At 33.0% G+C, this 18,200-nt stretch overlaps 1 protein-coding gene across 1 annotated transcript; it reads right to left on the bottom strand.

Annotated features, from left to right (window-relative positions):
• Positions 1 to 7,275: 7,275 nt before the first annotated feature.
• On the bottom strand, positions 7,276 to 16,712 carry LOC148305938 (pancreatic lipase-related protein 2-like). The gene is made up of 6 exons (XM_088265857.1): positions 16,589 to 16,712; positions 15,409 to 15,601; positions 14,205 to 14,481; positions 12,998 to 13,160; positions 10,416 to 10,616; positions 7,276 to 7,539 (listed from the first exon to the last, which is right to left on the bottom strand). The coding sequence occupies exons 1-6, from the start codon at positions 16,653 to 16,655 to the stop codon at positions 7,316 to 7,318; spliced, it is 1,125 nt and encodes a 374-aa protein (XP_088121983.1). The 5' UTR covers positions 16,656 to 16,712; the 3' UTR covers positions 7,276 to 7,315.
• Positions 16,713 to 18,200: the final 1,488 nt, after the last annotated feature.

Here is an 18,200-nt window from a genome sequence, read left to right as displayed (position 1 = left end):
GCCACTTTATTCAAGGCTTAAAAGCCTGCTGAACTCTCTCTTGCTGAAATACGTACATACATTTCTGTAATGCACGCTGAATCGCTAATTATTTCTGTATTTTTATTGTTAAATGCGGGTTAAATGAATGTATGTAGTACTTATATCTTGGTGGAATTGCAACATGCCCCGATGGGTTATTTAAGTTCACTGCCAAATGGTGTAGTTTTACAACTTCATAAATATTGATTGAGGTCGGGAAGGTACGCAGGAGAAATGTGGTATTTCGTCAAAATTAATATTGGAATGGAATTTTTTAATAACTTCCTTTATTATTTTTAACAAAGTGTAAAAATTTTTTGTTTTGTCTGCCAATGATAGAGTAGTGAGAGTTGAAGAGGGAAGTCTATGGATCCAAAGTAACTAAAAGTATAGGAAAAAGAAAAATTAAATAAATACAACTGGAAATTTTTAAAAGTCACTGATTTATTGTTTTTAAGTAGCATTAAAAATATAATAATAATAATAATAACAATAATTAAAACATTATCTGTGCAATTTTGGATGAGCGCTTTTATAAACAAATATGAAAGATATTGGTGTATTAATAAAATAAAACGTAAAATAAAAAGTCTCAAACAATTGCTCGTGTTAAAAGAAATGGAACATTTATATGACTCCCGAAATATCCTTTCAATTACTTTGAGACAGTCAGAACTGATAAATATTGTTTAAATTCTGGATAAGTATTTGTTATATAATTTGTTTTTCTTTATAAACGTAATTTTTTTATAAATATTTATATTATGGAGTTGATGTGTAGGGAGATCCTTTAAAATTACCTTAAATCCTTACACGAGAGAATGAAAAAAAATTAAGCTTAGAATACCAGTTTTTTCAAAAGTTTTATCTACCACCTGTCGGGTCAATTTATTTTTAAAAAATTGCATCAATTTGACAATTTTTCTAAGAAAAAAATATATAAAACCATAATTTAAACATTCCTGATTACATTTCTAGCGCAGTTTTAAATAATTATTCTGTTGCAGAAATAAAATTTCAACAAACTTCATGTAAAATTCAGCACGAAAACATTTATGTTGCCATTTTATAAATATGTTTATACACTTAAAAATAAATTAAAATTAGGTAGGTACTCGTGTGCATTACCCCAAATACCAGGTTGCATAGTAACGGTACCTTTCAACATTGTTGCACTGATCACTTCCCATTGGTTAACCTCGCACGCGCCTGCGCAGTCGTAATAGACTTTAGCGCCAAAACTCGAGGAATTTTCACATTCCATAATCGATCGCACTTTTCCATTTTACCAGGTATTGAAAAACGTTTTTTACCAAGCTAAATTCAGCGAGTAATGTATTATTGAAATAGAATAAGATATTTGCATCCAAATGTTTTTAGGAAACATATAGTATTACTCATCTGTAATTTTATAATACGAAAACAAACAAAAGTCGTGGGAAATCGTCATTTTATGATTAGGGCTTTTCCCTATACTATACCATAATGTGATTTACTTTTTAGCAAGCAATCATTTTTCGTTTATTCTTTTAGACCCTACTAGCACGAAAGTGGTGCATAGAGCACTGCATTAGCTAGATCCTGATCCTGATCCTAATGAGTTACCGTAAAGTGGGTATACTTTGCACCATGGGTGATACTTTGCACCACCTTCTGTAAAGAAATTGTAGAGCTGGTCATCTCTGATACATGTCATTTTTCATTCTACTTTCTATTGTTTCTGATAGATGGCACTTCAATCTACTTTTTAGTTTACAGAAGTAACAGTCGGTCGCTATTGCTTCAATGCGTTTTTCCTGTCCGAACGTAAAGAAAGTTTTCTGTCTGAAAATTGTGTCTGAAAAAATCCAGTGGAATCAGTATACTGAAACTAGTTACAACAAGTGAGTGGTCTCTAAATCATAGGTAGATAGGCCCTGCTTTTCTCAAATACTGTATTTTTTAGTTACGTTGTCAAGTTTATGTAAAAATAATATTTTTTTAAGAACTGACTTGTATTGACCACATTTGGGGTAACATTGCACCAAGTGCAAAGTATCCACAAAAGGCCATAGTTAATTAATTTGATGAAAAGTCTTAAAACGGATAATACAACTTGACATGTTTGCTAAATATCTATTGGTTTTGTGTACTTACTTAATTCCTGATGGTATATTTTTTTAAAAAATGTCAAGAACACACAAACAGCGGCCTTATGCCAGACGATACTGCAATTTTACACCGAAGAGAGTGGAGCAGTGTGTGGAGGCCATTCGAAATGGTACAATCAGTCAAAGAAAGGCTGAAGAAATTTTCAAAATCCCCAGAAGGACGATTAACTATAAGCTCAAAGGTCAGCACACAAAACCTGTGGGAAAACCTCCGATATGTGACAAGTGCGAAGAGCAATCCTTCGTAAACTGCATAGTAGACATGAGTGAGTACGGTTTCCCAGTGAGTGTTTTTAACATTCGCTACATTCTAATAGCCTATTTGGATAGATTTGGCAGAAGAGTACGAATATTAAAGAACAACGTACCAGGCTCTAAATGGATAAGATCATTTTTGCAAAGACATAAAACCTTGACTGTTGCTAAAACTAGTCAGTTGCTTAATCGGTTGCCATTAAAAGCGTATGACGATGACGTGCGCCAGAGTTTTCAACAGTTTTTGGAAGAAAACAGATTCAACCCAAAGAATTCAGTCTTAAAACGCAGGAAAACAATACCGATAGAACCAGGTTAGAGCATTGCTCACAATCCAAATGTCGAAATGAACGTTGACGAGACACAAATGCTACCTGAACCAACTACATCAATGATCCCACCTTCCACATCGAAACTTCCAGCATATCTAGCATTAACTGATTATAGTTGACACGGAAGCTTTGAGGAAGAGGGAGAAGAACAAAAACGATGACTGAAACCAGTTATCGTATTTGTTCTTCCGTTTCATTAGGACCAGTAAAAAAGAAGGTGGGAAAATATGTCGTATTTCATTATGAAGGAGAAAATTTTCCGGGACAGATTTTGGAAATAAAGAAAGACAGAGCTGTTAAATCCATGCAGGAGAGTCTCAAAACGTGGAAGTGGCCGATGAAGGATGACTTTCTTCAATATTCTTGGAAGGATGTAGCGGGTTCCATAAAAGAACCGAAAATGCAATCCAAAAGAGGTTTCTTTACCGTCCCGGAACTTGACCATATTTAGACCTAATTTAATTTTGATTCCTATTACCTATATAGTACGATATGTTTTAATATCCACCTTTTATTTTATATAACTTTAAACCTTCAGTATTGAAAAAAAAAAACATTTTTGTTAGATTTTTCAATATTTAAAAAAAAAAAATTCCATCAAGTGTCTTATTTTTCCATAATTATACAATATTATAATCTGCATTTAGTGAACTGTGAGCCAAAACCCTTCATAAGGTGCAACAAAACTTGTAGGATAGCCTTTACTTTGCATAAATTTGGATTCTAGTACGAAAAGTGTAGAGAAAATATCATGGTGCAAAGTTGTACTTTACCCCGGGATACTTTGCACCAAAATATAAATATAAAAAAAAAATACAGGCAAAATAGATAAAAATTTAAAAACGTATCAGACATGTTACAGGTATATGTGTTATTACATTGCAATAGTTGAAACCTCAGAAAAAGTAAAAAACCTGATCTGAATAGACAATTTTTTGAAAAAATGCAGTATTTTGGTGCAATGTAAACCCACTTTACGGTACCTAGATCGTTTTTAACTCCTTACCTTTTAACTCTTATAATTCTTTTTCAGAAGAAAACAATTTTTTTTTCAATATAAAACATTCAACTGCGTCAAATTATACCTGGGTTTAAAAAAAATTATGTTGCGATTTATTGTATGTGGGGCCTTAATGGATTCAATTAATGGAGTAGTTTGATTCAAAAGTATATTTTTAAGGCACTCTTTTGTTGACCTTGCTGGAAATCAAACCCGGGCCCTCGTGCATGGTTACCAAACACGCTGACTGCTTATGTGCAGTCCCGGATGGAGAGTTGTTGAAATTAGCACAATGATTAACACATCGATAGTTCAGTTCCATAGAGCTACAAATGCGATTTTAAAAATTTGGGAATAATTGGCCACCTCGATTTACCGTATATGATAACTTAACATTGCACATAGCGGACAGCATGCTTCTTGGTAGATGTTGTCACTTTCCAATATTCTTGATTGCATTGTCGTTTCATAGATTTTAAATATTGTAAAATAAAAACACTTGTTTTTTACCACTTGAGTTATATTTATTTCATTGTAACGACTAGTTTCAGAGGCTATGCTTCCATCTTCAGGTCTAAATATAAAGAACTAAATAAATTTAATAAATATGGCTCAAGTGGTAAAAATAAGTGTTTTTCTTTTACAATTTCATCATGTCTTACCACAAAGTGAATGCTGAAATAATAAATAAAATAGGTATTTTAAACATTTTCATAGCATTACAAGCATTGTGAAATAAACATACTAAAAATGTGTGCTTTCTATTTTCTTTATATTCCATTTGACCGGACTGAACCACAGTAACAGGTGGCCAGACACAGCTAGTTTAGAATAATCTCTACCTTTGTGGAACTGAAAAAGAGGATTCGAATATAATGAGTATCGAATATTGTTTTTAAAATGAACATGTAGCTATATGAAACTAGGACACCGATATGCGCCTACAATATTTTTTTATGACATTTTTTTATTTATAAGTCACGAGTTCATTCCTGTACGATATCAAATATTCCTCTTGTATAATTCGTTATAAATAATTATGGAGTAATAATTTCGTTTGCATAATAAATAATGGCATGTCTACAACGATGTTGAAACACGTGGTATAAGATGAATAATATCTCAAACTAATTACAAATCGGCGGTATATTATTGGAACACATTGGTGTACATTGTGCAATACGTATAAGCATGGGAAATGAGAAATCAGAATCGCGGTAATGACCTCAACACTCCTTGCATCGACCCGTGACAGGATTACAAATCTTTACGATAGGTGATGGTCCATTTAGGTGCATTCCGTAACTGTTGTAAGCGGTGAATAAATAAATGCGGCCAGTTCGACTAACGAATAACGAATTATGCCCCAACGGGTATAATCGCAACGGCAGACGATCCTAGATACCTGCGCATGTCATGGGTATTCACTAGGAAATCCATTACCGATTTTCGGTAAACCGGTTTACCGGTAAATCTAACTCCATACCAATACTAATTTATCAGTTAATACATTTAAATTACTGATATTTTAATTAATTAAGTGTTAATATCCGGGGAATATAAAATGGTCATGTAGTTGACATTTGCATAATATAACACTATAAAGCGATTAAAAAAATCTAATCGTGACATTGAAAAATGATGCTTGAATTTTGGAAAAATAGTGGTCAATACCACAATTTTTCCAAAATTCAAGCATCTTTTTACTGTTAGGTGTAATAAATACCGCCGAATTGGCTTATTTGGGTTGTCGGGTAATAGGACAGCCGCTTTTTTGGGAAAAATCGGAATCGGAAACCAAGCAAGGAAACCCATGATATTTTACGTAGCATATTTGGGTCAAAACATTGAAAGCATTAATAATTTTCTGAAGTGATAATTATTGCAGTTCATGATATTTCAGCGACATCTTTGTGTGAATATAAGTTTTAATACATACTTACATAGTAAAATATGTAGAGTTTTATATTCTGGTATAGCCACTGCGTATGTAGTTTTAGTACTTACAATCTGAAAAGTATTGAGTTTGGACAATAGATGGCGATACCCGTATATATATTGTAAAAAATTCATGATTTAAAATTAAAAATATTTATGTTTTGTTATTGTTTTTCTAGTTATTGAATATTTGGATGGCCAATTAAAAATCATCAGGACCAATTGTAAAGAATGCACTTTTACATATTACTTATGTGTATCATAAAGTACATTATTTTCAATTAATAAGTAAAAATTTAATTTAAATATAAGAATGCCTTAAATAAACTTTTTCCCTTTAAGGCGAGGTGATCAATATCCCACAACTTACAAACCCATGTAACATTTAACGTAATTGCACTTTTTCCTTAAAACACCGTTTTGGTATTGAAAAAATAAGTTTCTCTTGGAAATAAATATATATGAAAAGAAAAGTCATTGAAAGCCAAGGAGTTTAAAAAATTATAAAAATTATTTATTCGCTAAAATCCAATAAACATATCGTAGTCATACAGGAAAAAGTGACCAAGTGCATTTTTTACCAAAACGTGATCATTGACTTTTTGATATCTTACTAGCTTAATATTGCCCTGAAAAAATCCCAAAGCTATTTTAAACTTAGAAGTATAATATATTGTCTTGTTAAAACTGACTAACTGCAGTGATGTATATTTTGTTGCCGAACAAAAGTGACTTAAATGACCCTCCTGAACATTTTAAGTTTTGTCAGTTGGTCACTTTCTCCTGTACGACTACGATATACATTTTTTTACAAAATATGTGCGTTGACAACACGTGAGACTTCTCGCACAGCCGGTCGCGTACTGACTTTCTATATTTGAGAGTACACCCTTTAACTCCATTATCCCGGAACACGTTTGAATGACTGAATGCGTTTTGCTAGTATGCCCTGGATATAAACCATCATAGATGCAGTTCCATTGCTTTAGATTAGCAGTATTATCTAAATAGATAAAGAAAGAATTTCGATAAAAGATAAAGTCATTTACCTAAAACGGAATCAAATAAAAAATCATACCATGTGCTTTATTGAGTAGAGCATGGGTCGGCAACCTTTTGTTGTAAAAGGGCCAAATATTTTTCATGGGGATAGTGCGGGCCGCACTTGCAGTAGGTATACATACAATATTTATGTACAAATATTTTAGTTTTAAAAATAAAACGCTAAGTGTATATTTTAACGACATTTATTGTATTTAATAAAATCAATGAGATTCCCTTCGCTCCCTTTCTCGCTTCTTTTCAGTCGATTGTGTATAATATCGTCCGTCATGTGCGTTGCGGCGAGAATCTCGCGGGCCGCACCAAGATGTCTCGCGGGCCGCATGCGGCCCGCGGGCCGCAGGTTGCCGACCCATGGAGTAGAGTAACGAAATGGACAAATGAATAAAACACATAATAGTATTGCACAATTGACTTTTAATCAGTTTGCTTATAAAAAGAATGTAACTGGAAGTGTCGATATCATCATCATAAAAAATAAAATTCTTTAAAAATTAATAATTACCACATAAAAAAAAACGTTGGAGACAAATCTCAAACATTTATTTATATTTTCATCATTCGTCATCCGAATTCCTGGCGTATGGCTTTTCGGCATTTGTAGTGACGTAGAAGATACCCCTGGTGTCAGGTGACACCTGGTCTCCCATTGGAGTGGGAGGACCAGTGCAGTTTCCACTCCGGACCTCTTTATCGCTGACACACTCCCGAGAGAGGAAACCGCGGCTTTGAGGAATGGACTCGGCAAAAAACTCCCACGATCTTCCATGACTGCAACTCTCTGGAAGACATTTGTCTTCGGTTAATTGGTTTTCAAATTAGATTACATTATATATGCTATTTATTTAGTTAGAACAAAAAACAGGAAAAAATTGTGAGAACATTAGTAAAAAGTTAGTAAATACATATAAGAGTGGAGATTAAACAACGAAAATAACAAAGTTAGTATGTATAATACCAAAAGCATAAAAGTGGAAACAGGTTAAGTGTGGTAAAAAATTGATTTAGTCATTAAAAAGTGGTAAAAAAAATAATGAAAAAATCAGAAAACGACATGACTTTATGGGGTACAAATAAATGATTTGCATTAAAAAAAATACGTATCATTATAAATATTTAGTCGTTAGTTTTATATGATTATGTATGTGTGTGTGTACGAATAAATTATAGTTAGCAGGTTATGCTGTTCTATTTTTATTTTATTTAAACTTAAAACACAGTAAGGGACATTTTTTGTATTCCCTTTTTTTGCATTTTTGAACTCTGTAGAATCTACTTAGTCCAAAAATGCAAATAAAACGTACTACTAAAAAATGTCCCTTACTGTGTTTCGAGTTTGGACAGCCGAGCTGATACCAATGCAACATCAATGTAGGGAAATATGCATACATTAACAACATTTATTACAACATAAGTAAATACTAAAACATTATCACACAAAATCTCCCCAGTGAACAAAAAATAATTAAGACTGATGTAATTACTGAAATGAAAACGCCCAAAACATTATCGGTTATTTATATTTCTTCGTAGTCTTCGTTTAAATTTCTGGCATAAGGCTCTTTAGAGTTGGTTTTAAGGTAGTACACGCCCATGGCATCAGGGGGACAAGCGTCTCCCATGGGAACCGCGGGACCGGTACAGTTTCCATCGCGAGCCTCACGTTCGCTATTGCATTCTCGGGCGCGGAAGCCGCGAGGTTCCCAAATAGATTCTCCGAAATACTCGTGTGCCCGTGCATGGCTACACGCCTCTGCAAGATAATCTCACTTTTTAAAAGATGTCAATTAACACGGGGTTAACAAATTTTTGCCGTTTTTGAAAAAATGATTCTCGCGTTTCGTATAATTTCAAATGAATGCCGATATTTTCCGATTATTTTGTGTTGTGAATTTTGAAGAAAAATCGTCTAGTTGAACGCATAGCTTATCTTTGTTTACCCCTGTTGGTACTATCAACGTAAATAATCTGGTTGTTTTTGTATTTTAGTATATTTATCATATCGATTTTATAGCATCAAAATACGAAATATATTTCTCGAATGATTTTCGCAGATACTTTGTGGCACATTTTATAAACTTTATAAAATCAAACAACTTTGAATTAACCACGTTTTTATTATTAGTACACTTTAACCTACCGGTTTTGACAAGAACACACACAAACACCTACTGTGCGGAATTTTTAGGAACAGAAATTGAAAAAATATCAAAAATAGGACTGTTACTTAAATTTAATTGATGAATTTAATCACTTTACGTATGCGTGCGCGGCTTCATGCTGTTTTTGGGTGATTCCATTAGTTGTTATTTGGGGTTGCTACGCAATGCATAGTAAAAATAACATTTAGCATTTTTTACGGAGTTTGTGGAAGTTTTTGGTAAGGGAATGTAATTAATTATAAGTATTTAAATGTTTTTAATGTTGTAAAATGTAATAAACGCTGATTATGTATTATGTAACAAGGTTCTTGTCGAAACCGGTAGGTTAAAGTGTATCTACTAATAATAAAAAAGTGGTTAAAACAAAGTTGTTTAATTTTATAAAGTTTACGCAATATATTTTTCATCTTCTAGTGGAACGTAAGGCATGTTGACGACAGTCGAGATTCCGGCTTCTCCTGAGGAGTTTTACGTAGTTTTCATCAGGCAATGAGCAAATGCTGAGAAGTCCCCGATTGGTTCACACTAGTTTATCTTTCCTGTTCCCAAAACAGATTAAAATAAAACATGTTTTTAGCTAGAAGAAACAAAAATCCATTACTTGATCTATAAACCTTGTACATATTATAATAAGCACGGTAAATTATAAATGCAACTCCCATTTTTTGTTTTTTTTTTTTAAATAAGATAAACATTTATACATAATTACTCTCACAGTTTAAAATGTCTAAAATGCAATATATTCCTCTGTTAGATGGAATTTGTCATCATTCCTCATAGTTTTTTTTAAAACTTTCTTCATTCTTCAATGCTGTGTTTTCGTGTAATGGTTTGTTTGTATACTTTCACATCCATTTCTGTGCAATGCAACTATTCTTTTTTACATCATATATATGGTAGTGATGTTTCTATGATACGGAGAAAATATAAAAAGAGTATCATCAATCAGAAACTCTGGCAATAAATATTCTCACAACATTTTAAGTGTGTCCAAATACTCGTTCAAAAAATGTGGATTATCTCCAATTACAGGAGTTATTTTCATATTATTTTTTGACATCTCAAAATGTTGTAAATAAATTATCTGGTCAAATTATAAGCTTAAATAATAAAAATGAAAATGATATTTTCTGGCGTTTCTCATGTATGTTATTATAATCCAGGATTCGGACCTCACATAATAATAAAAGAGTTTCTGCTCAATAAAAAGCTTCTTTTCATCTCACCAATAGATAGATGTCTCGAAAATTGGTTCATGTATATTAGAACTTCCAAAAATTGAGTAGTGTGGTTGTCAATAATAGGTAGAATTGGTGAATGTTACACGTGTGTAAAGTGATCACTTAAACCATCCTATGACGGTCGTCAGCCCCGAAAATGCTTAGACTTCCATATTCTTCTTCATCTTTGATGAGATGTCAAAAAATAATAAACATTCTCATTGCCATTTTCTATTGTGAAGAAAATATTTATATTTAGTGTTACTTTTTCATACCGATAATCTCTGCAAGTCCTGAGCATCCTGGCTGACTAGGTTTTCCTCCATTGGGATAGAAGTCAGCATGTCCCAGAGGATAGAGGTATCCCAGGACACCAGCACAAGTGTGGATAACGTCCACAAACTGGGCATCATCTGGGTCCAGTCGATTGGGTGGACCCGCCCAGAACTCAAATCCGGGAAGAGCTGGATCCAATCCTAGTAATACAGTAATAAATAAACCAAATTTCGAAGAAACACAAGATTGACAATTTAGAAAGTTTGCATCTCGCAGAACCGCTAGAAGTGACATAGTATTTTAATAAAAAGAAGTTAACAGAAAATATATCCATACTTATAACATTTAACTAAAAGGAATATGCAATATATTTTTGATTAAAATTTACATATATATATACATTTCAATTGAAATCGTCATGTTTGAAATATTAATTATGGAATTATGAGAATGTAAACGCAATTAAAAAAATATATATATTGTTATTTATTGTTTCAATATTGTTATAAATTCTTTGTGATAATACATGATTAAATTATAATTAAAACACAAGTTTCTGACCACTTGAGTACTAAGCTACAGATCCTACCATTTATAATTTAAACCCGTAAATGGAAGCATCTGTAGCTTCCGAAAGGAGTCGTAATACCATAATACTCAAGTGGTAAAAAACAAGTGTTTTATTTATAATTTTAACTGTGACTTTTGTCCAAGGCATAATTTTATTATTATATGCATAAATTTTTATGTTAATTGATTCGGATGTCACTTTGTGGTAAAAATCTATCTATTTTTAATTAATGTTTTACTTCGTATATATCACTATTTAAATAAAAATAAAGGTTAAATAATTAAAATTAAATATAAAATAGTGATATTTACTAAGTAAAACATAAATTTAAAAAAAAATACATGTATTAATTTAGCAATAAAGAGAGTTCAACTCGAGATCAGAACATCGGGTGGTGTCTAATACATGATGTTTTGAATATTGAAATAGTAATAAATGTAACCCTGAAGAGGGCAACAGGTTGTTGCCGAAACTAGTTGGTTAATAAAAATGTGAGTGGATCAGAACACAAAGTATTTTTATTTCTCGAAATAATATCTAATACATGATCCCAAAATTAAATGATGGCTTAGAGTATTCTACAGAGTCCGACAATCTCTGACATTTTTCATTTTTTCTTTAACTAACAGCCGTAGCCAATTTCTCCATTAAATATTACATGTTGTATACTTTATGATAAAATAATATATTTTCTCTTTGTAAGTTAGTTTTTGAAGACCTGCAGGCGTTGGTGACAAAAGTGCATAATGTGTGCAAGGAAAGTGATTTATTGATGAATGTTAGCAAATCCAAAATTATGGTTTTTGAAAGAGAAGAATGTAGATCTGAGTGTGAAATATTGGTAAACGGAGAGATTTTGGAACAGGTAGATGATTTCGTATATTTGGGTAGTATGTTTTCTAGAGATGGAAAGATTGATAAAGACATAGAAAGGAGAGTGAATGCTGGGAACAAAGTGAATGGTGCACTGAAATCAGTTATAGCAAATAAAAACCTATCAGCGGAAGCTATACTGGCAGTGCACAACGGAGTCCTGGTTCCAACTCTAATGTATGGAAGTGAAACATGGAGTTGGCAAAAGAAGGATGAAAGCAGACTGAACGCAGTCGAAATGCGATCTCCCAGAAGAATGTGCGACAAAACGATGTATGATAGATGTGCGAATAGTGAAGTAAGGAAGGAATGCAAAGCTGAGATAAGCATTATCGATAAAATTAAGAAAGGTGTGTTGAGATGGTTTGGACATGTAGAACGAATGAGTGAGGAAAGAACGGTAAAACAGATTTATGAGACGAATGTAAGTGGAAAAAAGAGCAGAGCAAAAAACATGGCACGATCAGGTATGCCAAATACTTGAAAGTGGTCAGGTTAGGAGTCGTAACAATCGGCGGGTATGTATGAGGAGATGCATGAACGTGGAAGAGGCGAAGAATGTTTGCAAAGACAGAGTGGTGTGGCGTTCTATTCTCTCTGCCTACCCCTGCGGGGAAGCGGCGTGATGGTTAGTTGATGATGGTATATTATTGGTTCGAAAAGTACTGACCTATCTAAACAAGGATGAACATGCAAAAAACAAAGAATTATGCATTGCCTTGTAATATTGTTATTATTATTGCTTTATAGTTATGAAGTGACATACTCGTATTCCATATATCGACATGGTCCACGAAATCATTATCGAGGTTTTGCATTCGGTGTAATTTTAATAAAATATGTGAATGATTCTTTTTGTCCTCTTCCGTGGTGTAATGGTCAGCGTGTTTAGCTACCGTGATGGAGGTCCCGGGTTCGATTCCCAGGGGGGTGAAAATAAATATTTGTGATTTTTACACTGTATTATTTATTTAATATTACCCTGGACTTGGTAAATATTAGTGATCATCTTGCCTTCATGTAAGTAATGATCAAGAAAACACTGCGTCAATTCGATGCAGTGCCCTATGCACCATTGGGTGCGGATAAGGGTTATAAGTAAGTGAATGATTCTTACTGAGTATGAAAACGACAAACCTGATATTCTAGCGACTTTTCTTGATTCACTCTGGACGTAGGAGCCTGCGTATCCAGAGACATGAGCCCCCAAGCTGTGGCCGATAAGATGAAACTGTTCAGGCTCCATCATGTGTTCAGAAATTAGATATTGTATCAATTTACCGGTCTCATTGCCAACTATCTGGGAAAATAAAATTTCAGTCTTAATCAATACGGATCATGAAAATATGGATTGGAAATACATTTCATATTTCTACTAAATTGTAACATAACCTTTATACGAATGAAAATGGAATCAAATTTGAGATTTTTTGAATTACCTAACGTCCAAGTGACTCTGAAATCAATCTACGGCTTATGCAACACCGCTTATCATGTCCCTACTCAGACTTCAACTTTATAAGTTTCATAGCCTATGCCTACTCGTGAGTGGATTTACTCTTTATGTTTAAAGTTCCTATAATTTCATGTAATTCATGAGTGAAAATTCTAGGCAAAAACACTCGCATCAAATTTGAGAGAACACCGAACATATATAGGTGCGCGGTAGAAGGAGTTGTCACCAAAGCGAGGTGATATTCACCTTTTTCTTCGTTTTGAGTGTGTCCAAATACTTGTTCACAAATCTGGATTATCTCAAATTATAGGAGTTATTTTTCAATATATTTTTTAACATCAAAAAATCATGGTGTTAAAAAATAATACGAAAAATAACTCCTGCAATTGGAGATAATCCATATTTGTAAACAAGCATTAGGACACACTCAAAATGTTGTAGATAAATTAACTGGTCAAATTATAAGCTAAAATAATAAAAATGAAAATGATATTTTCTGGCGTTTCTCATGTATGTGATTATATCCAGGATTCGGACCTCACACACTAATATAAAAGTTTCTGCTCAATAAAAAGCTTCTTTTCATCTCACCAATAGATATCTCTCGTTAAGTTCTAGTGATTCAAGGACAAGATTTCTTGATTGGTTAATATATATAGAACTTCCAATAATTTGAGTAGTGTGGTTGTCAATAATGGGTAGAATTGTTGAATGTTACACGTATGTAAAGTGATCACTTAAACCAGCCTGTGATGATCGTCAGCCCCGTAAATGCCCAGACTTCCATATTCTTTTTCATCTTTGATGAGATGTTAATTTTTTTTTCTTCGGGTTATTGATATTGACATTCGGGCCAAATCTGTCCATTTTTTTATTATTTTCTTTTACCTGCGTATCGGAAGCTGCAGAAAAGTAAAACAAGTTGCTGGCAATATACTCCCAATCCACGCCAATAACATTCAAATCTCTGGAGTTCAAATAAGCATCCTTAATATTGATGACAGTGTTACTCATTCCGCTGGATTGGTAGCCATGGATGATGATCTTTACATCTTTCTTGGGGTCGAAGTAGGGATCATCGTTGAATGGTCTCCCGGTCTCTAACGTATTAGAGTTCTCATCATTAGATTGCCAGTGCAGCTCGCTGTAGTTATCTGGATTATTTCTAGAAAAAAGAAGCATTCTCTCATCTGTATTCATGATGCAATTTTTTTTTTAATAAACAGAGATATATTTGTGTTTTTATTATTTACACAAATATTTCAATTTCATACTATTTCTGTAAGCCTAAGCGGCTCATTATTAGAAATAGGTATTAAATTGTGGTAGAGTGGGTTCGAACCGAGAAACTCTGACTTAAGAGTCCGCGACACTAACCGCGGGACCACAACCCGACACGATATGAAGGGTAGTTTCGCCGCGTGCTAACTAAAGCATGATATTTTCTACCTTCGACATCTCTTTATCAAGTACACTGAGATTTAGTTTATTGATCAGATATGTTCATACATATCATTTCCTCATGGAAGATCGTTTAATTTTTTTGTGGTTTGAAACTGGGTCAAAAAAGGTTTGCACATGAAAGTAGACGGAATGCAGTTGAAATGCGATCCCTCAGACCAATGTGAGGTAAAACCACGTATGATAGATGTTTGAATGGTGAAATAAGGAAATAATGCAAAGCTGAGTATCGATAAAATTATATCGAGATTTGGACATGTGGTATGAATGAGTGAAGAAAGAACGGTAAAACAAATTTATGGTGCAAATTTATGGTAATTAATTTATGGTGGTAAAACAAATTTATTGTTAATGTAGTTGGAAATAGGAGCAGAGAAAGATGAAGAAAGACATGGCATGATCAAGTATTTGAAATAGTTGAAAGCGGTCAGAGGTCGAAATAATCGGCGAGTACGTATGAGGAGATCAATGAATGAGGAAGGGTCGAAGAATGTTTACAAAGATAGAGTAGTGTGGCGTTCGTTAAGGCTAGTTAGTTAAGTAAAACGGGGTCCAAATTTTAAATATAAATCAAGATGATGGAAAAATATTACATTACATTTTGATTTTTCGAGAAACGTTTTGGACTCACCTGGTGTAGAGTTGAAAGTTGATAGAATCAGCTTTGTTCTTAAATATTGCTCTTCCAAATTCCGTTTCGGGCTCGTCAGTGAGATTGACGACCTGCGGTACGCCCTGCCCATCAGGCATGTACATCCACGTTTCTCCGTAGTCAGGATATCTCTCCTTCAAGTCATTTTTATACTCGTTATCACTGTGACTTCCTGGACATGAATAGCGTGTGAATAGCACAAAAAGTTGACTTGTCTTCAAAGTTCAAAAACACTTCTGACCACATTTTTTTAAGAAATAAAAAGACCTTGTTTTTTGATCCACTCACATTTTTATTAACAACCAACTAGTTTCGGCAACACCCTGAAGAGGGCAACAGGTTGTTGCCGAAACTAGTTGCTTGTTAACAAAAATGTGAGTGGATAAAAAAAAAACAAAGTATTTTTATTTCTCAAAATAATATATCAATATGATCCACAAAGTTAATGCTTTCAATATTCAAAACACTTCTAACTAATTATATACATAGAAGACGCGGGCATTAAACGAATCGTTTTATGCTATTATATTGGCAATTTCCTGTTTTCATAAAGAAATATAATTTTTAATGCTTTTGTTTCTTGTTGTTTGCTAAAATTATTTAAACAGTAACGGGTAAAAATAGACTTCCATAGTTACGAAGCATATTTTTTTCTCATTTTTTTAAACTGTGTTATAATTTATTTTTAAGTATTTTAACAGTGTAGTTGAATTTACTTCACATTGAATTTTTATCTTATTTAGAAGAAAAAATGAGTTCTCAATATTCCTCCAAACTTTTTCCTATAATTAGAATTAAATTTTAAATTGAAAATTTTTAAGATTTTAATTTTATTTTTAAAAATACTTTGATTTCATACTATTTTAGTAAGCCTTAGCGGCTCATTATTAAAAATAGGTATCAAATTGTCTTAAAGTGGTTCGAGCCCAGAAACTCTGACTAAAGAGTCACAAACACGAGACCACAGACTCAACACACAATTAGATGTATCATCTCCAAGAGTGGTCAGATTGTTTTTACCCCAAAAATGATTCGTTCAATGGAGGTGTAAACATTGGCAACATGGGGGACGTTAAAGCTAATTCACTCCAAAAAACATCTCACTTGGTTCACTATATTAAAATCATCCTAAAAATAAAAGTAACGATCTAATTTATACCTGGTAAGACAGAGAATATGATTACTGAAGATATTGTCACTAATATAGGAGACAGTGATGGAATCATTTTGAGCGATTTTGGAAGTTGACTGACAGAGTCTGATAGCCCTGATGAAATGGGGGATCGAAGGAAATGAACACCGGAAAACTCGTGGAAAGAAATACCTTATATATTATTTAAGCGGAAACTTAGTTATCTTTTATAACAAAACAAAGTTGTGGTTTGCCGTGTGGGAAGAATAATAGCAAGTATAATCGCTATTATTTTACATTTATTTAAAAAAAATATTATTATTATTTTTAAAAATATATTTACATTGCGTATATGTATGTCAGCCTCCGTAGCGTAATGGTCAGCGCGCTCGGCTACCGTTCTGGAGGTCCCGAGTTCGATTCCCAGGGGGTGTTAAATAAATATAACTGATTTTTCCCTCTAATATTTATTCAATTTTACCCTGGAGTGGTACCTGAAGCGGAGGGCTGATCACCTTTCCTTCATATATTAACGATCAAGATAATACTGCGTTTATATGATGCAGTGCCCTTTGCACCATTGGGGTGCGGATAAGGGTTTGAAGAATATGTATTTTTACCGTACGTAATCAAGTCATTTGTTTTTTTTCTTTCTTATTTAGTATGCAATTACATTGGGTGAGTAAGAAGTATATCTCCTTATCACCCAAAATTGCATACGAGTATTTGACTTGCAACCGGTGATGTGAGATCGAATCCTGAAGAAGCCATATTTGGTCATTAAATGCTAATCAGTGCACAAATTAAATTATATTTCTATCTATTATATATTTATTTATTTGACAGAAAAACAACTAATGTTAGAGAGAAATACAAACTAAAAAAATAACGAAAACCGTGTACCCAATCAGGTGACCTAAAAAGTAAAAAAAAATACCGTATACTGAGTCTCAATCAGGTGATCTAAAAAGTAATAAATACTATGTACCTGATCCCAAGTAGGTGACTTACAAGTAACACTTACCGTACACCAAATTCAAATCACACAACCTAAAAAGTAACGAATACAATAGGTATGATGAATGGAGGAATATCGATACTTGTAACATACACATTGGAAAAAACAAGAATCAGGGGACAAATGAAAAATCCTGTCAACACACCAAAGGTAAAGTTGTTACATTACTCGTCTCTTTGCGATATACTAATATACCCGGATAATATTTTATACAATTCATTTTCTTGAGTCGAAAATTCTCTTTCTTCTCTATAAGATAAAATATTCACTTTAAATGTTTTAATCAGATCGTAAAAAGATGCCATTTATATAATATTAAATCATTTGATTATATTTGTTTAAACTATTATGGTGCCTGTAGTTTAAATACGACTTCTCAGATATTTATGGTATATTAGGATCATATACTCGTTACAATGGTTTAATTAATTTCTAAGTCGTCAGTACCCATTTATGTAGTTCCATTTCCCGATAAAAACATATTTGGTATATATGTATAATATATTATTTAGCTCGTAAACTAGCAAATAATCGTATAATTGTTTTATAACTCGCGTGTAATCATTTTACGATATTTTTTTATTTATTTAAAAATATTAATATACATACTACAAGGTGACT

The sequence above is a fragment of the Brachycentrus maculatus genome, unplaced genomic scaffold, assembly GCF_059751285.1.
Source record: "Brachycentrus maculatus isolate JH-2025_06_01 unplaced genomic scaffold, ASM5975128v1 h1tg000258l, whole genome shotgun sequence".
Classification (NCBI taxonomy): Eukaryota; Metazoa; Arthropoda; class Insecta; order Trichoptera; family Brachycentridae; genus Brachycentrus; species Brachycentrus maculatus.
The sequence above is the reverse complement of the archived record's forward strand: the minus strand, read 5'-3'. Positions and strand labels throughout refer to the sequence as shown.

Excerpts from the sequence above, each read along its gene's own strand:
- LOC148305938 (XM_088265857.1), bottom strand. The coding sequence starts at position 16,655 with ATGATTCCATCACTGTCTCCTATATTAGTGACAATATCTTCAGTAATC. Across the intron at positions 14,482-15,408 it reads AACTTTCAACTCTACACCAG|AAATAATCCAGATAACTACA; the intron begins GTGAGTCCAAAA and ends TCTTTTTTCTAG. Across the intron at positions 7,540-10,415 it reads AGGACTTGCAGAGATTATCG|AGAGTTGCAGTCATGGAAGA; the intron begins GTATGAAAAAGT and ends AATGTCTTCCAG.